At 41.5% G+C, this 18,100-nt stretch overlaps 1 protein-coding gene across 2 annotated transcripts; it reads left to right on the top strand.

The window, feature by feature from the left end:
• Window positions 1-2,851: 2,851 nt before the first annotated feature.
• Window positions 2,852-17,059, top strand: PHAX (phosphorylated adaptor for RNA export). 2 transcript variants are annotated; one of them, XM_055302510.1, is made up of 5 exons: window positions 2,852-2,973; window positions 5,276-5,889; window positions 8,437-8,557; window positions 11,548-11,631; window positions 15,806-17,059. In XM_055302510.1, exons 1-5 carry the CDS (start codon window positions 2,878-2,880, stop codon window positions 16,073-16,075), a joined length of 1,185 nt encoding a protein of 394 aa, XP_055158485.1. In that variant the 5' UTR covers window positions 2,852-2,877; the 3' UTR covers window positions 16,076-17,059. The 2 variants fall into 2 exon arrangements, with proteins under 2 accessions (XP_055158485.1, XP_055158486.1); XM_055302511.1 differs by lacking the exon at window positions 11,548-11,631.
• The last annotated feature ends 1,041 nt before the right edge of the window (window positions 17,060-18,100 follow it).

The raw sequence follows: 18,100 nt of genomic DNA, 5'->3' as shown, positions 1-18,100 counted from the left end.
CGGCTGCCCCAGGCCTGTGAGGGGTCACTGATTATACCTGGGAACCGGAAGGGGTTTGGGGATAGCGTACTCTCTAAGGAATTCTGGAAGCAAGGTTCCCAGGACCTTTAGGGGGCTAGCTATTGCTGGGAAAAGGTCACTTATGACGGTCTAATAAAGCCTGAGTCATGAAACCCTTCAGATGTCTATCAGTGGGCCATGCGCTTGGGGGATGATTGCCAACACATATCTTGGGGGTCTAGAGATAAAAGAAATTTTCTAAAGGAATTTTTATATGTTAAAGTAGGCTCACAGGCTCCTGAGAGTCAGGCTAAGATTGCCTTTTGCCCTTAGCAAAGTATGAACATCGAGGCAGTTGAGTCTGTAAAGGAATGTCACTCTCCCTGTTTCAAGGATTTGTCAATGTGCTTTGTCCTCAGCTACTCCTCTGTTCCCCCATCATTTTCAACGAAGGGTACTAGACTATTGGATAATCAAGCCCCTAAAAATGAACTTGACTTTCACTTCATATTATCTACAATAATGAACTCGAAATGGACCAAGGACCTAAAAGTAAGAACAAAACTCTAAAAGTTCTAAAGGAAAACAATGGAGAAATTCTTGAGGATGGGGAGCTGTACTCTGCATCTTGTAATACTTGGTTGCATCCAACGTAGTAAAATGTTAATTATACCATGAAATTTTACTCCTACCTCACACCACACATGATAAAGTCCAGGGGGATTGTAAGTCTATGTAGGAAAGATAAAACAATAAAGTTGTCTAAGAGTTAGGAGACCTGGAGTCTTTTAAATACTTGAGCTGTGTAATCTCTTTTCTTTGTCAAAAAAGGACTGGACTAGGTCTTATTTTTTTTTTTAAAAGATTTTATTTATTTATTTATTCATGAGAGACACAGAGAGGAAGGGAGGCAGAGACACAGGCAGAGGGAGACGCAGGCTCCATGCAGGGAGGGAGCCAGACATGGGACTCCATCCCGGGTCTCCAGGATCACACCCTGGTCTGAGGACGGTGCTAAAACGCTGAGCCACCCGGGCTGCCCTGGACTAGGTCTTAGATCTTAAACTCACATTTCAAAAATCTATATTCAGTCATTTTTATGCAGTCTAGAAACTTATCACAAGAAAATAACAAAGCAAGTTTGTAGTAAAAAAAAAAATACGTGTTAACTGCAAAATTGGACACCATCAGAGACTAAATAAATGACGGCACGACTATGCAACTGAATGCGAGGTAGTCATAAAAAAGAAGCTAGATCTTTCTTTTTTTTTTTTAAATGTTTTTAATTTTTATTTATTTATGATAGTCACACAGAGAGAGAGAGAGAGGCAGAGACACAGGCAGAGGGAGAAGCAGGCTCCATGCACCGGGAGCCCGACGTGGGATTCGATCCCGGGTCTCCAGGATCGCGCCCCGGGCCAAAGGCAGGCGCCAAACCGCTGCGCCACCCAGGGATCCCGAAGCTAGATCTTTCTATTTTGGTACAGAAAGGTGTCCAGGATAAATTGTTTCTCTTTAAAGTTTTTCCAAAAAAATTTTTTTTTCTAAATAAATACGCTCTACCTCCCCAAAGTGGGGTGGGAACTCACAATTCCAAGATCCAGTCTCATGCTCTATTGACTGAGCCAGCCAGGCACCTCTATTGCTTCTTTAAAAAAAAAAAAAAATCAGATTACAGAATAGTAAAAAGTACAAATAATACCCTTTAGGTTAAAAAAAAAATCCATAAATATTTCTTCATCACCTATTATATTTAATAAGTCAGCGAGCTCAACACTGGAGCCAAACACCAATAAATAAGACAGACATGCCAGTGGAGAAAGAAGACAAATAAAACAAATGTGCGTAGGACTATGGATGCCATGAAGAAATGTTCAAGACGGACAGCAGAGGATCTGGTCTCAGTGAGGGGGGTCGAAAGAGGCCTCGCCAAGAAGGTGGCATTCACTGGAAACTGAATCATGTAAGAGACCCACCTGCGCAAAGACTGGGGTGTCAGGGGTCGTCCAGAGGAGGCTGCGGAGGAAAAGCAACCGCAGAAGCCTTGAAGGCAGGAAGGACAAAGGGTGCCTGGGGGACGGCGTGAGCGCCGGGGCGGCCTGCAGCCGGGGAGGGGAGGGAGGGGAGGGGAGGGGAGGGGAGGGGAGGGGAGGGGAGGGGAGGGAGGGGAGGGGAGGGGAGGGGAGGGGAGGGGAGGGAGGGAGGGGAGGGAGGGGAGGGGAGGGGAGGGAGGGGAGGGGAGGGGAGGGAGGGGAGAGGAGAGGAGAGGAGAGGAGAGGAGAGGAGAGGAGAGGAGAGGAGAGGAGAGGAGAGGAGAGGAGAGGAGAGGAGAGGAGAGGAGAGGACGGCTGCAGGCGCCTTGCGGAGAACTCAGAAGGCAGGATTTACCGCGCGGCGCGAAGTCCCTGGAAGGTCCGAGCAGGGCAACCACCTCGGCTGCTGCCTGGAAGGCTCTGCAGGAAGCTACGAGAAGAGTGGATTGTGCAGAAGCAAGAACGCCAGGCAAGAAAGCCCGTGCGGAGCATCTTGCTGAGGATACGGGAAGCCAAGGGAGGAATCCCCGACGCCCGCTCTCCACGCACCGCTTTCGGTCGGCTCGGAGAAAAACAAAGTCCGGGAGAAAACGCGCCCAAGCGCTGGGGAAACAGGAGACTGGTTTGCCCGGGGCCGTGCACGCGGCGCGCAGCTCGCCAGGATGCTGCGCGGCCCCCGGCGCGGGCGCAGTAGGCGCCGCGGCCCCCGCGCGGGGGCGCCCGAGCAGCCGCGGCCGCCGCCCCGCCCGCCGCCCCGCCGGAAGTGCTCTCCCGCCGCGCCGCGCCCCGCCCCGCCCCGCCCCGCCCCGCCGCGCCGCGCCGCGCCGCGCCACGCCGCGGGAAGATGGCGCAGGACGCCGGCGACATGGAAGATGGGCAGCTTTCCGACTCGGACTCCGACATGACGGTCGCACCGAGCGACCGGCCGCTGCAGGTGCCGGTGAGTGCGGACGGCCCGGCGGCGCGCAGTTCGGGGCCGGGAGCGAGGAGCGGCGGGAGTCCCCGGCCGGGCGGGGCGCGCGGGCCTCGGCGCCGGGGCCGGGGGCGGGGGTGGGGGTGGGGCGCGGGGCCGTCGGCACCCGGACCCGGCCTCTCGCTGCCGGGCGGGGCCGCGAGGCGAGCGGCCGTCTCTCCGCCCGTGACTGTGTGCGGCTCCGGGTTTTCTGCGCCTCCGGGCTGCCCCCGCCGTGGGCTGGGTCGGTAGGTGGTTCCGGCCTCGCAGGTGTCGCTGCCACCGCAGAACCTGGGGGACGGCGGGCAGAAACGCCGCGGGCGCCCCTTCCCGCCCTAAGCCGGTGGGGAGGCCGGAAAGCCGGGGATGGAGTTCCTCGTCTGCTTGGGGGCCTGGTTTTCCAGGCTCCCATCAGACCTGGCTTCGCCGTGCAATAATGTGGCACCGGGCTTCGTATCCCCTTCCCGGTTTTCCAGGAGGGGGGTTTGTCTTGATGGCCCTGCTGTGGGGCGGGCGCCCTGGGCGGGCCTCGTGCCGGCTGCCGGCGTTCGAAAACTGGCGCCGCCGCCGTGTGACCAGTGGCAGGTGATGGAGCCTCGTGCCCCAATGTGTATGAATAGGAATGAGGAGTCTGCCACCGATAGGGTGTCTGTAGGGATGCCGTGAGCCGTGCAGTGAACAGGGATGCCTGGCAACTCTTTAAGATGACTTAAAGGGGATGACTGCCTCTTTATGGACTTAAATCACCCCCTCCTGCCTCCGTGTCCAGCACATAGTAGGAGCGTAGCAAATACTTCGTTTGGTACAACGAAGAAAAGTTGTACCTTTTCTCCCCACCCCACCCCACCCTTTTTTTTTTTTTTTTAAGATTTCATTTCTTTAAGGGAAAGAGAGATAGGGGAGGCAGAGAGAATCCCAAGCCCACTCGGCGCTAAGGTGGAGAGCCCAAGGTCGGGTTTGATTTCATGACCCTGAGATCATAACCTGAGCCCAAACCTAGAGTTGTCTGCTTAACTGACTGTGCCACCCAGACGCCCCCAAGGTGTTCGTTTTTTGCATACGGAGGTCTTAGGAAATTGATAGGAAGGTTTCAGTTTGGGTTTTCAGTCTTTTCCATAAATTGACCCATGACTTGGTAAACTTGATGCTATGGACTGTGCAGGTTTAAAAGTAGTATGTTAGGGGTTTTTACCCATAGTTTTGTATCTACTCTCAAAAGAGTGTGGTCACTAAACTGTGTAAAGGAAGTGGGATGTGTCCAGATGCAAGAAAGGAAACATACTGGGTTAACCTTTAAAATAAAATTTGTCAGTTATCTTAGCAAAATAGGGTTTATTCTGGAACAGCAGAGAATCGCAGCTTTGAACTAGCAAGCTAGGGCAAAACCATAGACAAATGGGAAAGGATGAAGAATGCTCTTTTATAGAAGAAGGGGAGGAGTTGAGAGGGGCTTTAAAAAAAAAAAAAGAAAAGAAGTGGGATCCCTGGGTGGCGCAGCGGTTTGGCGCCTGCCTTTGGCCCAGGGCGCGATCCTGAAGACCCGGGATTGAATCCCACGTCGGGCTCCCGGTGCATGGAGCCTGCTTCTCCATCTGCCTGTGTCTCTGTGTCTCTCTCTCTCTCTCTCTCTCTCTGTCTCTCTGTGTCTCCGTGACTATCCTAAATAAATAAAAATTAAAAAAAAGTTCATTGGTGTAAACTGAGAGTTTAAAGTATGGTGCCCTTTCATTGGCTGTGTTGGGACAGTCTCATTGGTTGGGCTGTTGTCAGACTGGAAGAAAATCTTCCTCTTGCTGTGTTAGGAAGGTATGGGCTTCTTCCTGCGGGAGATGCAGAGCCAGGTCCTTTCCTTTGATAGCGCAGGAGAACTCCTCCTTCCAGCCCATTGACTCCTATTTAGTGACGTTCCTTTTTTAATTTTCACAACTGCTGCTAACAGTTACTGTGCATGTCGTTTTCAAATATTCTGACAATAACTGAAAATATTCTGACGTGGGAATTAAGACCTTTGGTAAGTTTTTAGAAAGAGGCTTTAGAACTAAGTTCTGTATTCACTTTAGAAATAAGAATTTGTGGGGAAAAAAATAAGAATTTGTGGTTTTGAAATGGCAAATTCCATGTAGAACTTTAGAAAAGTAGGGACTGGATTGGTTTCAGGGATTCATTGAGGATTGTTCTGCTTTGGTGGTCCAGCTGAATCCTTAAATTTTTTTTTTTTTAAATAAAATAGCACGTGGTAGGTGGAGTTAATGCGTTTCTTGGAATTTACTGTATTTCCTTTCATTTACAGAAAACACTAGGTGGGGACAGCACCGTGAGACCCTTCCAGGGTACTGCAACACCGTGTGTACCAGTATCACATTATCGAACTGTTAAAAGCGTGGATTCAAGTGAAGAGAGTTTTTCTGATTCAGATGATGATAGCTCCCTTTGGAAGCGCAAGCGACAGAAGTGTTTTAACCCTCCTCCAAAGCCAGAGCCTTTTCAGTTTGGCCAGAGCAGCCAGAAACCTCTTGTTCCTGGAGGAAAGAAAGTTAACAATATATGGGGTGCTGTGCTACAAGAACAGAATCAAGATGCAGTGGCTACTGAACTTGGTATCTTGGGAATGGAGGGTACTATTGACAAAAGCAGACAGTCTGAGACTTACAATTATTTGCTTGCTAAGAAACTTAAGAGGGAATCTCAAGAACATACAAAAGAGTTAGACAAAGAGCTGGATGAATATATGCATGGTGGCAAAAAAATGGGATCAAAGGAAGAGGAAAATGGGCAAGGTCATCTCAAACGGAAACGACCTGTCAAAGACAGACTAGGGGACAGACTAGAAATGAACTATAAAGGCCGGTATGAGATCACAGAGGATGATGCGCAAGAGAAAGTGGCTGATGAAATTTCTTTCAGGTGAGCATTAAAATTTGGCCTACAAATGAGCACTTGATGAACTGTCTTCCATTTATAGGAAATAAAATAATTCCAAATGCATGAAGGGTGATGTTTCTTTTTGAGATTTTTTTTAAATTTTAGGAATGGGCCTACTTGGTTATAGGAATGTATCTGTATTTCCTTAAATTGGGAGACCTAATAAAATAATGAATTTTGAAGGCTTTTATGATTTTTTTTTTTTTTTTTTTTTTTTTTTTGCTTTTAATGAACTTTTGGTGACTCTTGCCATTTAGTGCTTTGGAGCTCTTTAGATCAAAGCATATCTTTTTCAATCATGGGTTTTGGGTTTTGTTTGTTTTTAGTGATTTCAAACATTCATGGACATAACTTTATTGAGGCATCTTGTACACATGATAAAGTGACCCACTTTGGGTGTTGATTGTGTAGTAAGTTTATCAGTTTTAAAACCATCACCATAGACCACTTTTAAAAACATTTCCATCACCTTAATAGGTCCATCCTGACCATATTCCCATTTAAAGTTATTCTTTGTTTCTATCCCAGATAACTGCCAACCTACTTTCTCTTGGGATGAATTTGCATTCTCTGGATATTTTGTAATAATGGAATCATACAGTATGTGGTTTGTGTGTGAAATGTTTTTGAGATTTGTCCATTTTGTAGTAGACATCATTACTTACTATTCTTATTTATATACATATAAAAATGTCCATATTACTATTCCACCTTTTGACTATTAAGAATAATGCTCTATGAGCTTTGACATGCAGATACTAGGACGTGTATTTTAACTTTTCCTGGATAGGTACCTAGAAGTTGAATTTCTTGGTACATGGTAAATTGATACTTCTTTTTTTTTTTTCTTTTAACAAGTTCAATTTTAACTTTTTCTTAGCTCTAAGTCATTAATGAACAGTATCACAGTTTTGAAAACATATATGGTTCAAGAGTAATATTGCTGGTACGAAAACAAGTATTTAGTTTTCAGGCCAGCCTGTCAATGGTAGGACTGGACTTTTTTTTTTTTTTAATTCTTATTTTTTTATTTATGATAGTCACAGAGAGAGAGAGAGAGAGGCAGAGACATAGGCAGAGGGAGAAGCAGGCTCCATGCACCGGGAGCCCGATGTGGGATTCGATCTGGGGTCTCCAGGATCGCGCCCTGGGCTAAAGGCAGGCGCCAAACCGCTGCGCCACCCAGGGATCCCAGGACTGGACTTTTAACCTACACAGTGAGTTTGGAATTTGAGTGTTGGAAAGGAATTTAGAGATTTTGTAAACCAAAATGTTCACTTTACAGATAAGGAAACTATGACCCCATAGTTAATATGGCTTGTCCAGGGATGCCTGGGTGGCTCAGCGATTGAGTGTCTGCCTTTGGCTCAGGGCCTGATCCTGGAGTACTGGGATCAAGTCCCGCATCGGGCTCCCTATGGGGAGTCTGCTTCTCCCTCTGCCTGTGTTTCTGCCTCTCTCTGTGTGTCTCTCATGAATAAGTGAGTATAATCTTAAAAAAAAAAAAAAAAATACAGCTTGTCCAAAGTCACAATTTTAAGTGTCCTATTTGGAACTAAACCTCATTTTGTTCCTAGTCTAGTGCTGTTTTCCAAATAATGCACTGCCTTTTGTTGAAAAGGAGCAAGGAAGCTAGGTCTAGTTGGAGAACTGGTACAGCTTCCCTATTAATCGTCCCTCATCTCTGTGGAATGTGGACTGTACGTTAGAAGTGTTACTTACGCTTTCTGTGTGTTTACCTCTCAATGGTAAAATGAAAATAAGTACCTGCTTCTGTTGAGACAATTAACTGAGATAATGCATGCAAAGTTTTTAGGATTGTGCTGATCCTACAGTAAGTCATCAGTAAATTATTATTTTTTTTAAAGATTTTATTTATTTATTCATGAGAGACAGAGAGAGAGACACAGAGACATAGGCAGAGGGAGAAGCAGGCTCCATGCAGGGAGCCCGACGCAGGACTCAATCCTGGGACTCCAGGATCACGCTGTGGGCCAAAGGCAGGTGCTAAACCGCTGAGCCACCCAGACGTCACGTCATCAATAAATTAAATGATAGTTTGTTCTGTAGCAGAGAGCCTGAGAAAGATCATATCCACTTTAAAGCTCCCACACGTCTCTGGAGTTAGGAGAATCAACTTCTAGGCCTAATAATTGAAAGCATAATGTATGTTTGTTGCCTGTTTTGACAAGAGTGGACTTAACTTCTTTTGCTTTTAGGCCTGCATTTCCCTTTCTGGATGTGCACATTCATTTTGAAATTCATCATAATCCATTACGGCAAAATGAAAAGGCCAGTTGTGAGACTTGAGATGGAACCTTGAGTTCACTGTCTCCTTGGTGACTGAGGATAGAGGTCATGTCATGTCAGTGACTCTAAGGTTAAATACTAAAGATTTCAAAGCAGATGTTACCAGAATAGGATTTCGATTCCACATAGGGACTAAACTGAAGACAAAGGTACATTTCTTCAACTTTATACAACAAATAAAGAGATTAACATTGCTTTACTGGATTTGCTCTTTATCAGGTTGCAGGAACCAAAGAAAGATCTGATAGCACGAGTAGTGAGGATAATTGGGAACAAAAAGGCGATTGAACTTCTGATGGAAACTGCTGAAGTTGAACAAAATGGTGGCCTTTTTATAATGGTAAGATTTACTGCTTTGTTGTTTCCATTTTATATTGTGTTTTATGTGATTTTTTTTTTAAACAAAATAACTTGTCTCTGTAGGATCTCTTATTTATCAGTGTGTTACAGTGTGGTTCAGATTTCAGAAAACTGAATTTAAAAATTCTATATAGTTTGTTTTTCCAATTATTACTTACCTTACAAAAGCCATACATAAATTTGTCCCGTTAGTATACAGTCAACAGCAGATCTCTTATAGAATTCATTGAGAGTACAGGCTCAAATTTGAGGAAAACAGTCTGGAGGGGACTTGAAAACTAAAATTTTAATAATACAGGTTTTGGAGTTTGCGATACCTTCTTTTGAATTCTGGGCTCGCAACTTATTAGGTGTGAGATTTGGCTAAATTATTTGGCTTCTCAGCGTCTTGTTCAAAGGTGCAAACTGGGGACTAATCCTATGTTATAAGGATTGAGCAGGATGATGTGCATAACATACTTAGCACAGTGTGCCCAGCCCATATTTAGCAATGACGAACCCACATGATGCTTTTGGTTTGTTTAATTCATGGATTCTTAAAAATTGATTCTGGGACCAAAAAAAAAAAACACACACACACACACACAAAAACCCACACGTATATGTATAAAGCACAGATATATATACAGTGTATCTGTGAGTATTAAAGTTCAATGGGTGATAGAGTGGATAGGAAAAGGTGGGGTGGATAGGAAAAAATCTGCAAAGGCTCCTGGGGTAGGGGAAGCTACAGTAAACAAAAGGCTTGAGAAACACTTTAGTGTTTGTTTTCCTTTACACTTTGCCATTTTCTTTTCCGATGTTTTAACTAAAGTATGGTTGACATAAAATTTTAGCTGTATAACTGTGATTTGATAATTATACACCTTACAGAAAAGCTCGCCACAATGAGTATAGTTATCAGCTATCTCCATACAGAGTTACTACGATTTTTTTTTAATTTTTTATTTCTTTATTTGAGAGGGAGAGAGAGCATGAGTGGTGGGGAGGAGCTGAGGGAGAGAAGCAGACTCTGCTGAGGAGGGAGCGTGAATCCTAGGATCCTGAGATCATGACCTGAGCCTCAGGCAGACAATTAACCTACTGGGCCACCAGGCGCCCCAAAAGTTATTACAATATTATTGACTATATTCCCTATGCTGTATTTTCCATCCCTGTGACTTTATTTTGTCACTAGAAGTTTGTACCTGTTAAACCCTTTCACTTATTTTGCTTGTTCCCCCACTTCCTGCCTGTCTGGAAACCACCAGTTTATTCTCTGTATTTAATGACTTTGTTTTTGGATTTTTGGTAAGCAAGTTTGTTTGGGTTTTTAGGTTCCATATATGTGAATTCATCTGGCATTTGGCTTACTCTTTTCTGACTTATTTCACTTAGTATAATATTCTCTACGCCCATCCATGTTGTCGTAAATGGCAAGACTTCAACCTTTTTTATAGCTGAGTGGTAGTTCATCATACATATATATGACCTTTATAATGTGATATGTGTTTGTGTGTGTGTGTGTATCTCTATAATCTTTGTCCGTCATTGGACATTTAAGTTGCTTCCATATTTTGGCTATTTTAAATAATACTGCAGTAAATATAGGGGTGCATATGTTTTTTCAAATTAGTGTTTATGCTTTCTTTGGGTGAATACCCAACAGTGGATTGCTGAATCACATGGTATTTCTATTTTGAATTTTTTGAGGAAACTTCATACTGTTTTCCATAATGGCTATCCAGTTTACAGTCCCACCAGCAATGCACCAAAATTCCCTTTTCTCCATATTCTCACCAACATTTGTTTTTTCTTTTTTCTTTTTTTCTTTTTTTTTTTTTAACATTTGTTTTTTCTTGTCTCTATACTAGTCGCTCTGAAAGATGTGAAGCAAGAAACACTTCACTGTTTGAGAATGGCAGAAAGCACTACTTTGGTTAGGGCCAGATCACAGGCAGTGGTATTTTATCCCATACAGTGGTTTTGGAGATCTCATTTAATTCAGCTTTCACCACAAGGTGAGGATGAAGTTTGGCATCTTATTTGCTCCTCATGAATCTGAATAGTAACATCACATGAGAGTAATAAATCAATATTATACTATGGAAATGAAGAGAAAAGAAACCAGTTAGAATTGATAGCACTGGCTGAGGAAATAGCTCGTGAACATAGATTCTGTAGAAGTCAAAACAGGGTTGCCTGGGTGGCTCAGTTGGTTAAGCCTCTGCCTTGGGCTCAGGTCATCATCCCAGAACTCTTGTCACTAGAAGTTTGTACCTGTTAAACCCTTTCACCTATTTTGCTTGTTCCCCCACTTCCTGCCTGTGGGGGAACTACATTGGACTGTCTGCTAAGCAGGAACCTGCTTCTCCCTCTCTCTCTGCCCCTCCCCATGCTGTGCTGCTTGCTCGCTCTCTTTCTCTCTCTCTGTCAAATAAACAGATCTTTAAAAAATTCAAAACAGAAGTTGACAACAAAACAAATTACAATAATCATGAATGTCCTGGCACCTTTGTCACTGCTAAGGTACTTAGCTTTTTGTTTAGTTGAACAGAAAGTTATAGATTCGTTAGTATCTTAATACTGTAATGATAAAAGTTTCTCTTGTAGTGAGCTAGTGTTGGAATGGTACAAGTCCAAGTTCACTTTCTTTTAATGGACATTTTTCTTGTATGATTATTTATTGCTGTGTGCTATGCACTGTTCTGGACAACAACAATCTTACATTGTAGTTGGCAGTGGGAAGGAGACAATATATAAAGAATAAATATATCTTCAGGTGTTTTAGAAAGTGATAAATACCATGTTAAAAGATCACAAAAAAAAAAGATCATGTGGAGGTATGGAGAAGAGAGGAGGATTTTGCAGTTAAACTGTGGTATCAGGGTAGATCTTATTATTTCTTTAGGTACCTATCTGTTTAAAAGATGCTTTTAGACTATTCATAGGAAGAGTCTATACAGTATCCTTTTCTGTTTCTTTTCGTAGAATGGTAGTCGAAGAAGAACACCAGGTGGAGTTTTCCTGAATCTCCTGAAAAATACTCCTAGTATTAGCGAGGAACAAATTAAGGTAAAAATTATAGTATCCTTGACTTTTAAGATCTATCATAATTTCATTTCTTTTTTTTTCCCATAATTTCATTTCTGCTTGGGTTTTAGCTTCATATTCTATTAAATCCCCATCACGTGTTCTGCCTTAAAATGACCAATTCTGTCATTGTCTCATTTCAAGTAAAACGTATGCCTCCTCTTTGTTCCCTTTACAAGCCAAGGTCACAATTTCCATTATGTCCATTTTCCTGGTCTTTTAGCCCACCATTATTTTTACTACCCTCCTACAATCTCTTATTAATGAAAAATTTCAAACATGCAGAATAGATGAAAGAATAATAGGATGACTTCCTGCACTTAGATTTAGGGGTTTTTAGTATTTTGAGATTCTTACCTTAGAGTTGTTTTTCTGTACCGTTTGGTAATAAGTAGCAAACATCATGTCAGTCGGCCCTAATTATTTCAATAAGTATCTGTTTACAATAAGGACAATTTCCTACATAGCTTCACCTAAGAGAAAGAAAAACAATTTCATAGTATCATCTAATACCTTGACCTTATTCCAGTTTCCTGAGTTGTCCCAAGAAAGTGTTGTCTACCTTTTTGCCTCCTCCAAACCCAGATACTATCTAGATTTCCACATTTCATTTGTTGTATCTTATTTGAGCTTTTTAATTCCCCGTTTTCTGTAATGATTTAGACCTTTTGAAGAGTCTGAGATGGTTACCTAATAGAATGTACCACATTCTGGTCATTGTCTCCTCATGGATTTGTTTTATTCATTCCTCTGTCTCCAGTGGTTCTTAGAAACTAGAAGCTAAAAAAAAAGAAGCTAGAAGCTAGATTGGTCAGTATTAATCATTTTTGCATTACTAGAAGGTCCAGTATGGGAGTTCTTTTACAGTGCGAGATTTTCACAGCTCAGAATTTATCTTTTAATTTGTGAATTAAGGAACATGATTGCATTTAGCAGATACAATCAAGACTGAGAACTTGCTTCTTGCATAGGAAAGAGGTGGTATGAAGACAACACAGATACTGTGAGCAGCTTTATTCTCTGTTTTGTAAAAGTAGGTAGTATAGGACAGAGAATGTAGTTTAGCCATTTATAAGGCTAATGAAGACAAATAAAAGCCACTTCTCTTGAGCTTACATTCTGTGTGAGTTTATTTTGCAGCTGCTGAATGTTAGGTTCTTTTCCCTCGAGTTTTCAGGCTGTCCACTTCCAGTTATTTTTTTAAATCTTTATTGAAATTCCTACAGGAAATGTTACTGTTCTTGCACATTTGAAATCTCTAGTCCACAACTGCCCGTTTTTCCTCATTGGAACAATGACTTTGATAAATATGTAACAATGTAATTTTCTGTGGGGACACACCTATTGAGTAGAACAGAGTTTACTGCTTACTTCTCCTTCACCCGGTATAATCCCTAACAAAACGTGTACACTGAAAAGGAGCATTATTCTAAGTAATATTAAATATTGTTAATAGTAAAATGTCATGCTTTTCAGAGAAATAACATGATGTGATAAAAAGAAATTCTCTAACTTTCAAAATTTGGGTATTTTTTTGTTTTAAGATTTTACTTATTTATTCATGAGAGACACAGAGAAGCAGAAACATAGGCAGAGGGAGAAGCAGGCTCCCAGTAGGGAGCCCGATGTGGGACTTGATCTTTGGATCCAGGATCACACCCTGAGCTGAAGGCTAATGCTCAACCGCTGAGCCACTCAGGTGTCCCAAGGTTTTAATGTTAGTAGTTTATGTTAAGCTACCAGAAACTTTGCATTATAACAACAAACAAACTTTTGGAAATCTAGTAATATAGGAGTGTTGACCAAGGGGGACATTTTAAAAATGACTATGTTGTAGCCTCTACTTTTGTGAAGCACTTTTATTTATTTTTTTTTAATTTTTTTTTATTTATGATAGTCACACAGAGAGAGAGAGAGAGAGAGAGAGAAGCAGAGACACAGGCAGAGGGAGAAGCAGGCTCCATGCACCGGGAGCCCGACATGGGATTCGATCCCGGGTCTCCAGGATCGCGCCCTGGGCCAAAGGCAGGCAGGCGCCAAACCGCTGCGCCACCCAGGGATCCCTGTGAAGCACTTTTAAGAAAAAGAGAAAAATGAAATAATGTCGAATTTTTTAAAAAGGCAAAGTACAAATTTAGAACAAAAAGGAAGCATGGGACAATTGATATGTAAATCTGTTCCAGGGGATTATAAATGTTTTGGCTTATAAGAGTTTTCTGTGTTTTTCCAAATTTTCTTCATGTGCATGGATTGAGTACTTTTGTTATTAGAGGAAACTCTAATCCCCTGGAGCAGAATGAGAACCTATGGAAAGCCACTCCTTTTTAATAGAGCTTGATGTCTTTAGAGGGAAAAGGGAAACATTATAATTCTGCTTAGTATTGCCAAGGATTGTACTACTTAGAATTGTTCTTATCGAGATGTTTGGATGTGCTTCCCCGTGAGATGGAAATACTTCCCCTTGCAGCTTCTTTTCGATCTCTTGAAAAAATTGTGCACTGTTATACTTCTGTGAAGGCAACACAGTGGGCTTTAAGAATGTGAATTTGGAGAACTAATATATGAGCTTACACTTTTTACTTTTCACACGTTAACTCTGCAATCTTGTGCCTTACTTTCCTTGTCCCATTATAGTGTACGCACTGCTGAAGCAGGCACTCTCGCTTTCCTCATCTGTGAAGAAGGGTAATACCCACTTCATAAGGTTCTGGTGAGAATGAAGAATCTTTAGTGCAATGCTTGGCATATAAATGTGCTCATTCAGTAAATGATACCTACCTGAAGTCCCTTTTTTTGTCCTTCTTCCACTTACACATGTACCCTCCTTCTCCACCTCCAGCCTTGTCATTTCTTTAGCAAATACTTCTATTCCTCCTTCTATCAAAGCATTCATCTTCTGAAACTTTCCCTTGTCCTCTTAGTTTCAGTGTTCTTACTCCTTCCTCTGCTGATTCTGTACATTGCTTGTAACTATTTAGCATAAATTATAGGGGAGGGCCCCTTTATTTCACCATCCTCCGCATTGCTTTTTATAAACAAGAAGGATTTGTGATTTGTGCACTTTAAGAATATCAGAGGGACTGACCTGGTTATAGCTTTTAATGGTCCCTTCCCAGAAGATCAGAGGCTGTCAGAAGTGTGTTCTGTCTCTCCTGGCCTCTGTTATAAGCCTTTGAACCTTCTCTGCCCTAGCATAGTCATTTTGGCCTTCTCTCTAGATTCCTGGCCTCCTTTTCTTTTTGTACCCTCTGAAATTACACTTCTCTGTCATATCAAGGTTCCCAGATGTCATTTTACGTTTTTCCATGTAGTAGTTTACTGAAATGCATTTTCTTGAGCATCTCTCGTCCACTGGTGATTTGCCTCTTGGAGGATATTTGGCAATACCTGGAGATGTATTTGGTTGTCACAGTTGGGGGGGAGGGGTCTATGCTAATAGATAGAGGCCAAGTATGCTGCTAAGCATCCTGCAGTGCACATAGCAGACTGCCACAGCAGTGATCGAGCTGGAGATTTCAGATTGCCAAGGTGCAAATACTATACTAACAATCTCATTTTTCTTCTATAAAATCCCATTTTCTACATCCTGGGATATATCCCAATGCTGACTATATTATTTTTATGCCTCATCGTATAAGTTTTTGACAGATTTACAGTCTTCATGTTAATTACAGTAATTTTTTTTCAGGGATGGATTTTTTTTTTCATTGTGTAGGTTATGTGATCATACTTAGTCACACTCTTCAGGCATGGCTTGGTTTCTTAGCATGTGCAGTCGTGTATGCTTATGATGACATTTCAAAGTTAGTAAACCAAAGACTTCATTTTGTTGTGACAAATTATATTTTATTTAAATCCTGAGTGACATGATTTCTCTACCGTATCTTCCCATTTAGGAAACCTGGATATATAGAGATGGGTTATGCTTGAATAAGCATGGGCCCTGGAACTGACATGAGGTTGAGTTTGAATTATAGCTTCATCTTCTGTTTGCAGTGGAGACTTATCTGCTGTCTTGGATTCAGTGTCTTATTAGGAGTCTAATAATATTTGTTTTTTGTGAGAAATGGAGATGATGAACATAAATCTAGGGCCTGCCTTCTAATAAGTGTTCAATAAATGGTAGTTTTTACTTCAAATCCTTTCTTTATTGTAGGACATTTTCTACATTGAAAATCAAAAGGAGTATGAAAATAAAAAGGCTGCTAGAAAGCGGAGAACACAAGTGTTGGGAAAAAAGATGAAACAAGCTATTAAAAATCTAAATTTTCAAGAAGATGATGATACATCACGAGAAACTTTCGCGAGTGATACGAATGAGGCCCTGGCCTCTCTGGACGAGCCTCAGGAAGGCCACGGGGAGACAAAATTGGACACAGAAGAAGCCATTGAGGTTGATCATTCTAATGATTTGGACATCTTTTAGTATATTTGGAGGAATAAGCCTTTCTAGAATTACCTTGTAATAAGCCATTTCTACTGAGATTGCTTTGTTTTACTTTGCACTGATAAACATAAAAATCTGGAGAGAAAGAACTGTTGTCTTGTTTAAAGTTGAATTTGTGGGGCGATGAATGTTATTGATAGAAATATTTCTCATGTCTCACAAAATACTTTATAATATAGCAGAGAATTTAATTTCTCAGTCTGTGCATGTGTTAGTTATTACTAGTTGATAATTATTTCTGTCTAGGTCATTATGACATGCCATTCAAAAATTTATTCTCTTTTTCTGATTAATCCTCGCAAGTGAATTATGATTGGTTTCAAAACATTCCATTAAAAGATCCTAATAAGACACATAAGTTGTTAAGATTACAGATGTGCTCAAATTTAGTTTTTCTGTGTTCTAATAAGAACTTTTAGGCAGTTTTAAGGACAGAGACTAAAAATAGTTTTATACTGATGGCTCTTACCACTTATCCAGAAGTAAATTAACATTGGAAGCTTTTCAAAGAAGTTTTGGCTCTTAACTTTGTTACTTCTTTTTAATTATTCGATCATATACTAAATGTTGAATGTGATCCATACCTGTGCAATTACCATGGACGTTTAAAAACTTGACAGTGGTTGCCTGCCTAAGACTGTTTGTTTTACCTTATGTTAAGGAAGTTGGGTATTAAAAATGTTACATCTGCTTGAAGTGTCAAATTACTCGTTTTTACTGAAGGACATAAAGGTAGTGAAGATGCTCTGAGAGTTCACTATAGTTTATAAAATAGGTTAAGCAAAACTATGTAGGAAGCAATTATAAATTCTTTACAGACCACACTTAAAGTCTTTCTGTAGTTCCTGGAATATATAGTCATTGAAGTTGGATCTAAGGGTGTAAGTGGGAAAATAAGAAAATGGCTATTGGTTGCTTTTTATTCTTAAAGAATGCACAAATAAAATTGGATTTTGGGCAGTACTTAATGAGCTTCAAGTGACTTTTTTTTTTAACATTTATTTATTTAAGTATTCTCTACACCCATCCTGGGCTCGAATTCCAGACCCAGAGAATACAAGTCTCATGCTTCTCTGACTGAGCCAGACAGGCATCCCTCCAGTGACTGTTTTTTTAATCTCAGATATTCTTGTATAAAATTGCTATAACCAAGGGAAGAAAAATATTTTGAATAGGTAACTGAATATTGTTACTGAAATTATTCACAAGGGGTGATTTTAAAAGTGTAATACATTGGGAAAGATAACATTCCTTTAATTGCCACTTTATTTTTTTAAGATTTTATTTATTTATTTGAGAGAAACACAAGCAGGGGTGGGAGGGACAGAGGGAGAGGGAGATGCAGACTCCCTGCTGAGCAGGGACCCCCCCCACACACACACACACACAAATCCCCCCCACACACACAATGAGGTACTCAATCCCAGAACCCCTGGGATCATAACCTGAGCCGAAAGCAGACAGACACTTAACCCACTGAGCTACCCAGGTGCCCCTCTGCAGAATTATTTTGTTTAATGTTTGTTATTTAGATATTTTCAAAATTTTATTACTGTTTGGTAAAAGTACAGGATAGGAATACAAGATGTGTTGGGACATCTGGGTGGCACAGTGGTTGAACGTTAGACTCAGGACGTGATCTCAGTCCAGGAATTGAGTCTCACATCAGGCTCCCTGCAGGGGGCCTGCTTCTCCCTCTGCCTATGTCTCTGCCTCTCTCTCTCTGTGTCTCTCATGAATAAGTAAAATCTTTTTTTAAAAAAAGAATACAAGATGTGTTAATGATACGTTATAGATTGCTAAAAAAAACAACTTGTGTTGGTTTCTGTTTAACATTAGGATGTAATCCTAAGACAATCCAGAAATCCATGGTTTCCAAATGGTTATGGAACAGCTACTGGTGAAAATGAACCAGGGTGGACCATTTGGTGAAAATGAAGTAGCCTCAGATGTTAATGCCCATCACTTTCACTAGAAAAATTAGCAGAATTTACATGAATGTGT

The sequence above is a fragment of the Nyctereutes procyonoides genome, unplaced genomic scaffold (assembly GCF_905146905.1).
Source record: "Nyctereutes procyonoides isolate TBG_1078 unplaced genomic scaffold, NYPRO_anot_genome, whole genome shotgun sequence".
Lineage (NCBI taxonomy): Eukaryota > Metazoa > Chordata > Mammalia > Carnivora > Canidae > Nyctereutes > Nyctereutes procyonoides.
The sequence above is the reverse complement of the archived record's forward strand: the minus strand, read 5'-3'. Positions and strand labels throughout refer to the sequence as shown.

Bases quoted from the DNA above. Each gene is read 5' to 3' on its own strand.
- PHAX (XM_055302510.1), top strand. From the start codon at position 2,878: ATGGCGCAGGACGCCGGCGACATGGAAGATGGGCAGCTTTCCGACTCG. The intron at 2,974-5,275 runs GTGAGTGCGGAC...TTTCATTTACAG, and splicing joins ACCGGCCGCTGCAGGTGCCG to AAAACACTAGGTGGGGACAG. The intron at 5,890-8,436 runs GTGAGCATTAAA...GCTCTTTATCAG, and splicing joins GCTGATGAAATTTCTTTCAG to GTTGCAGGAACCAAAGAAAG.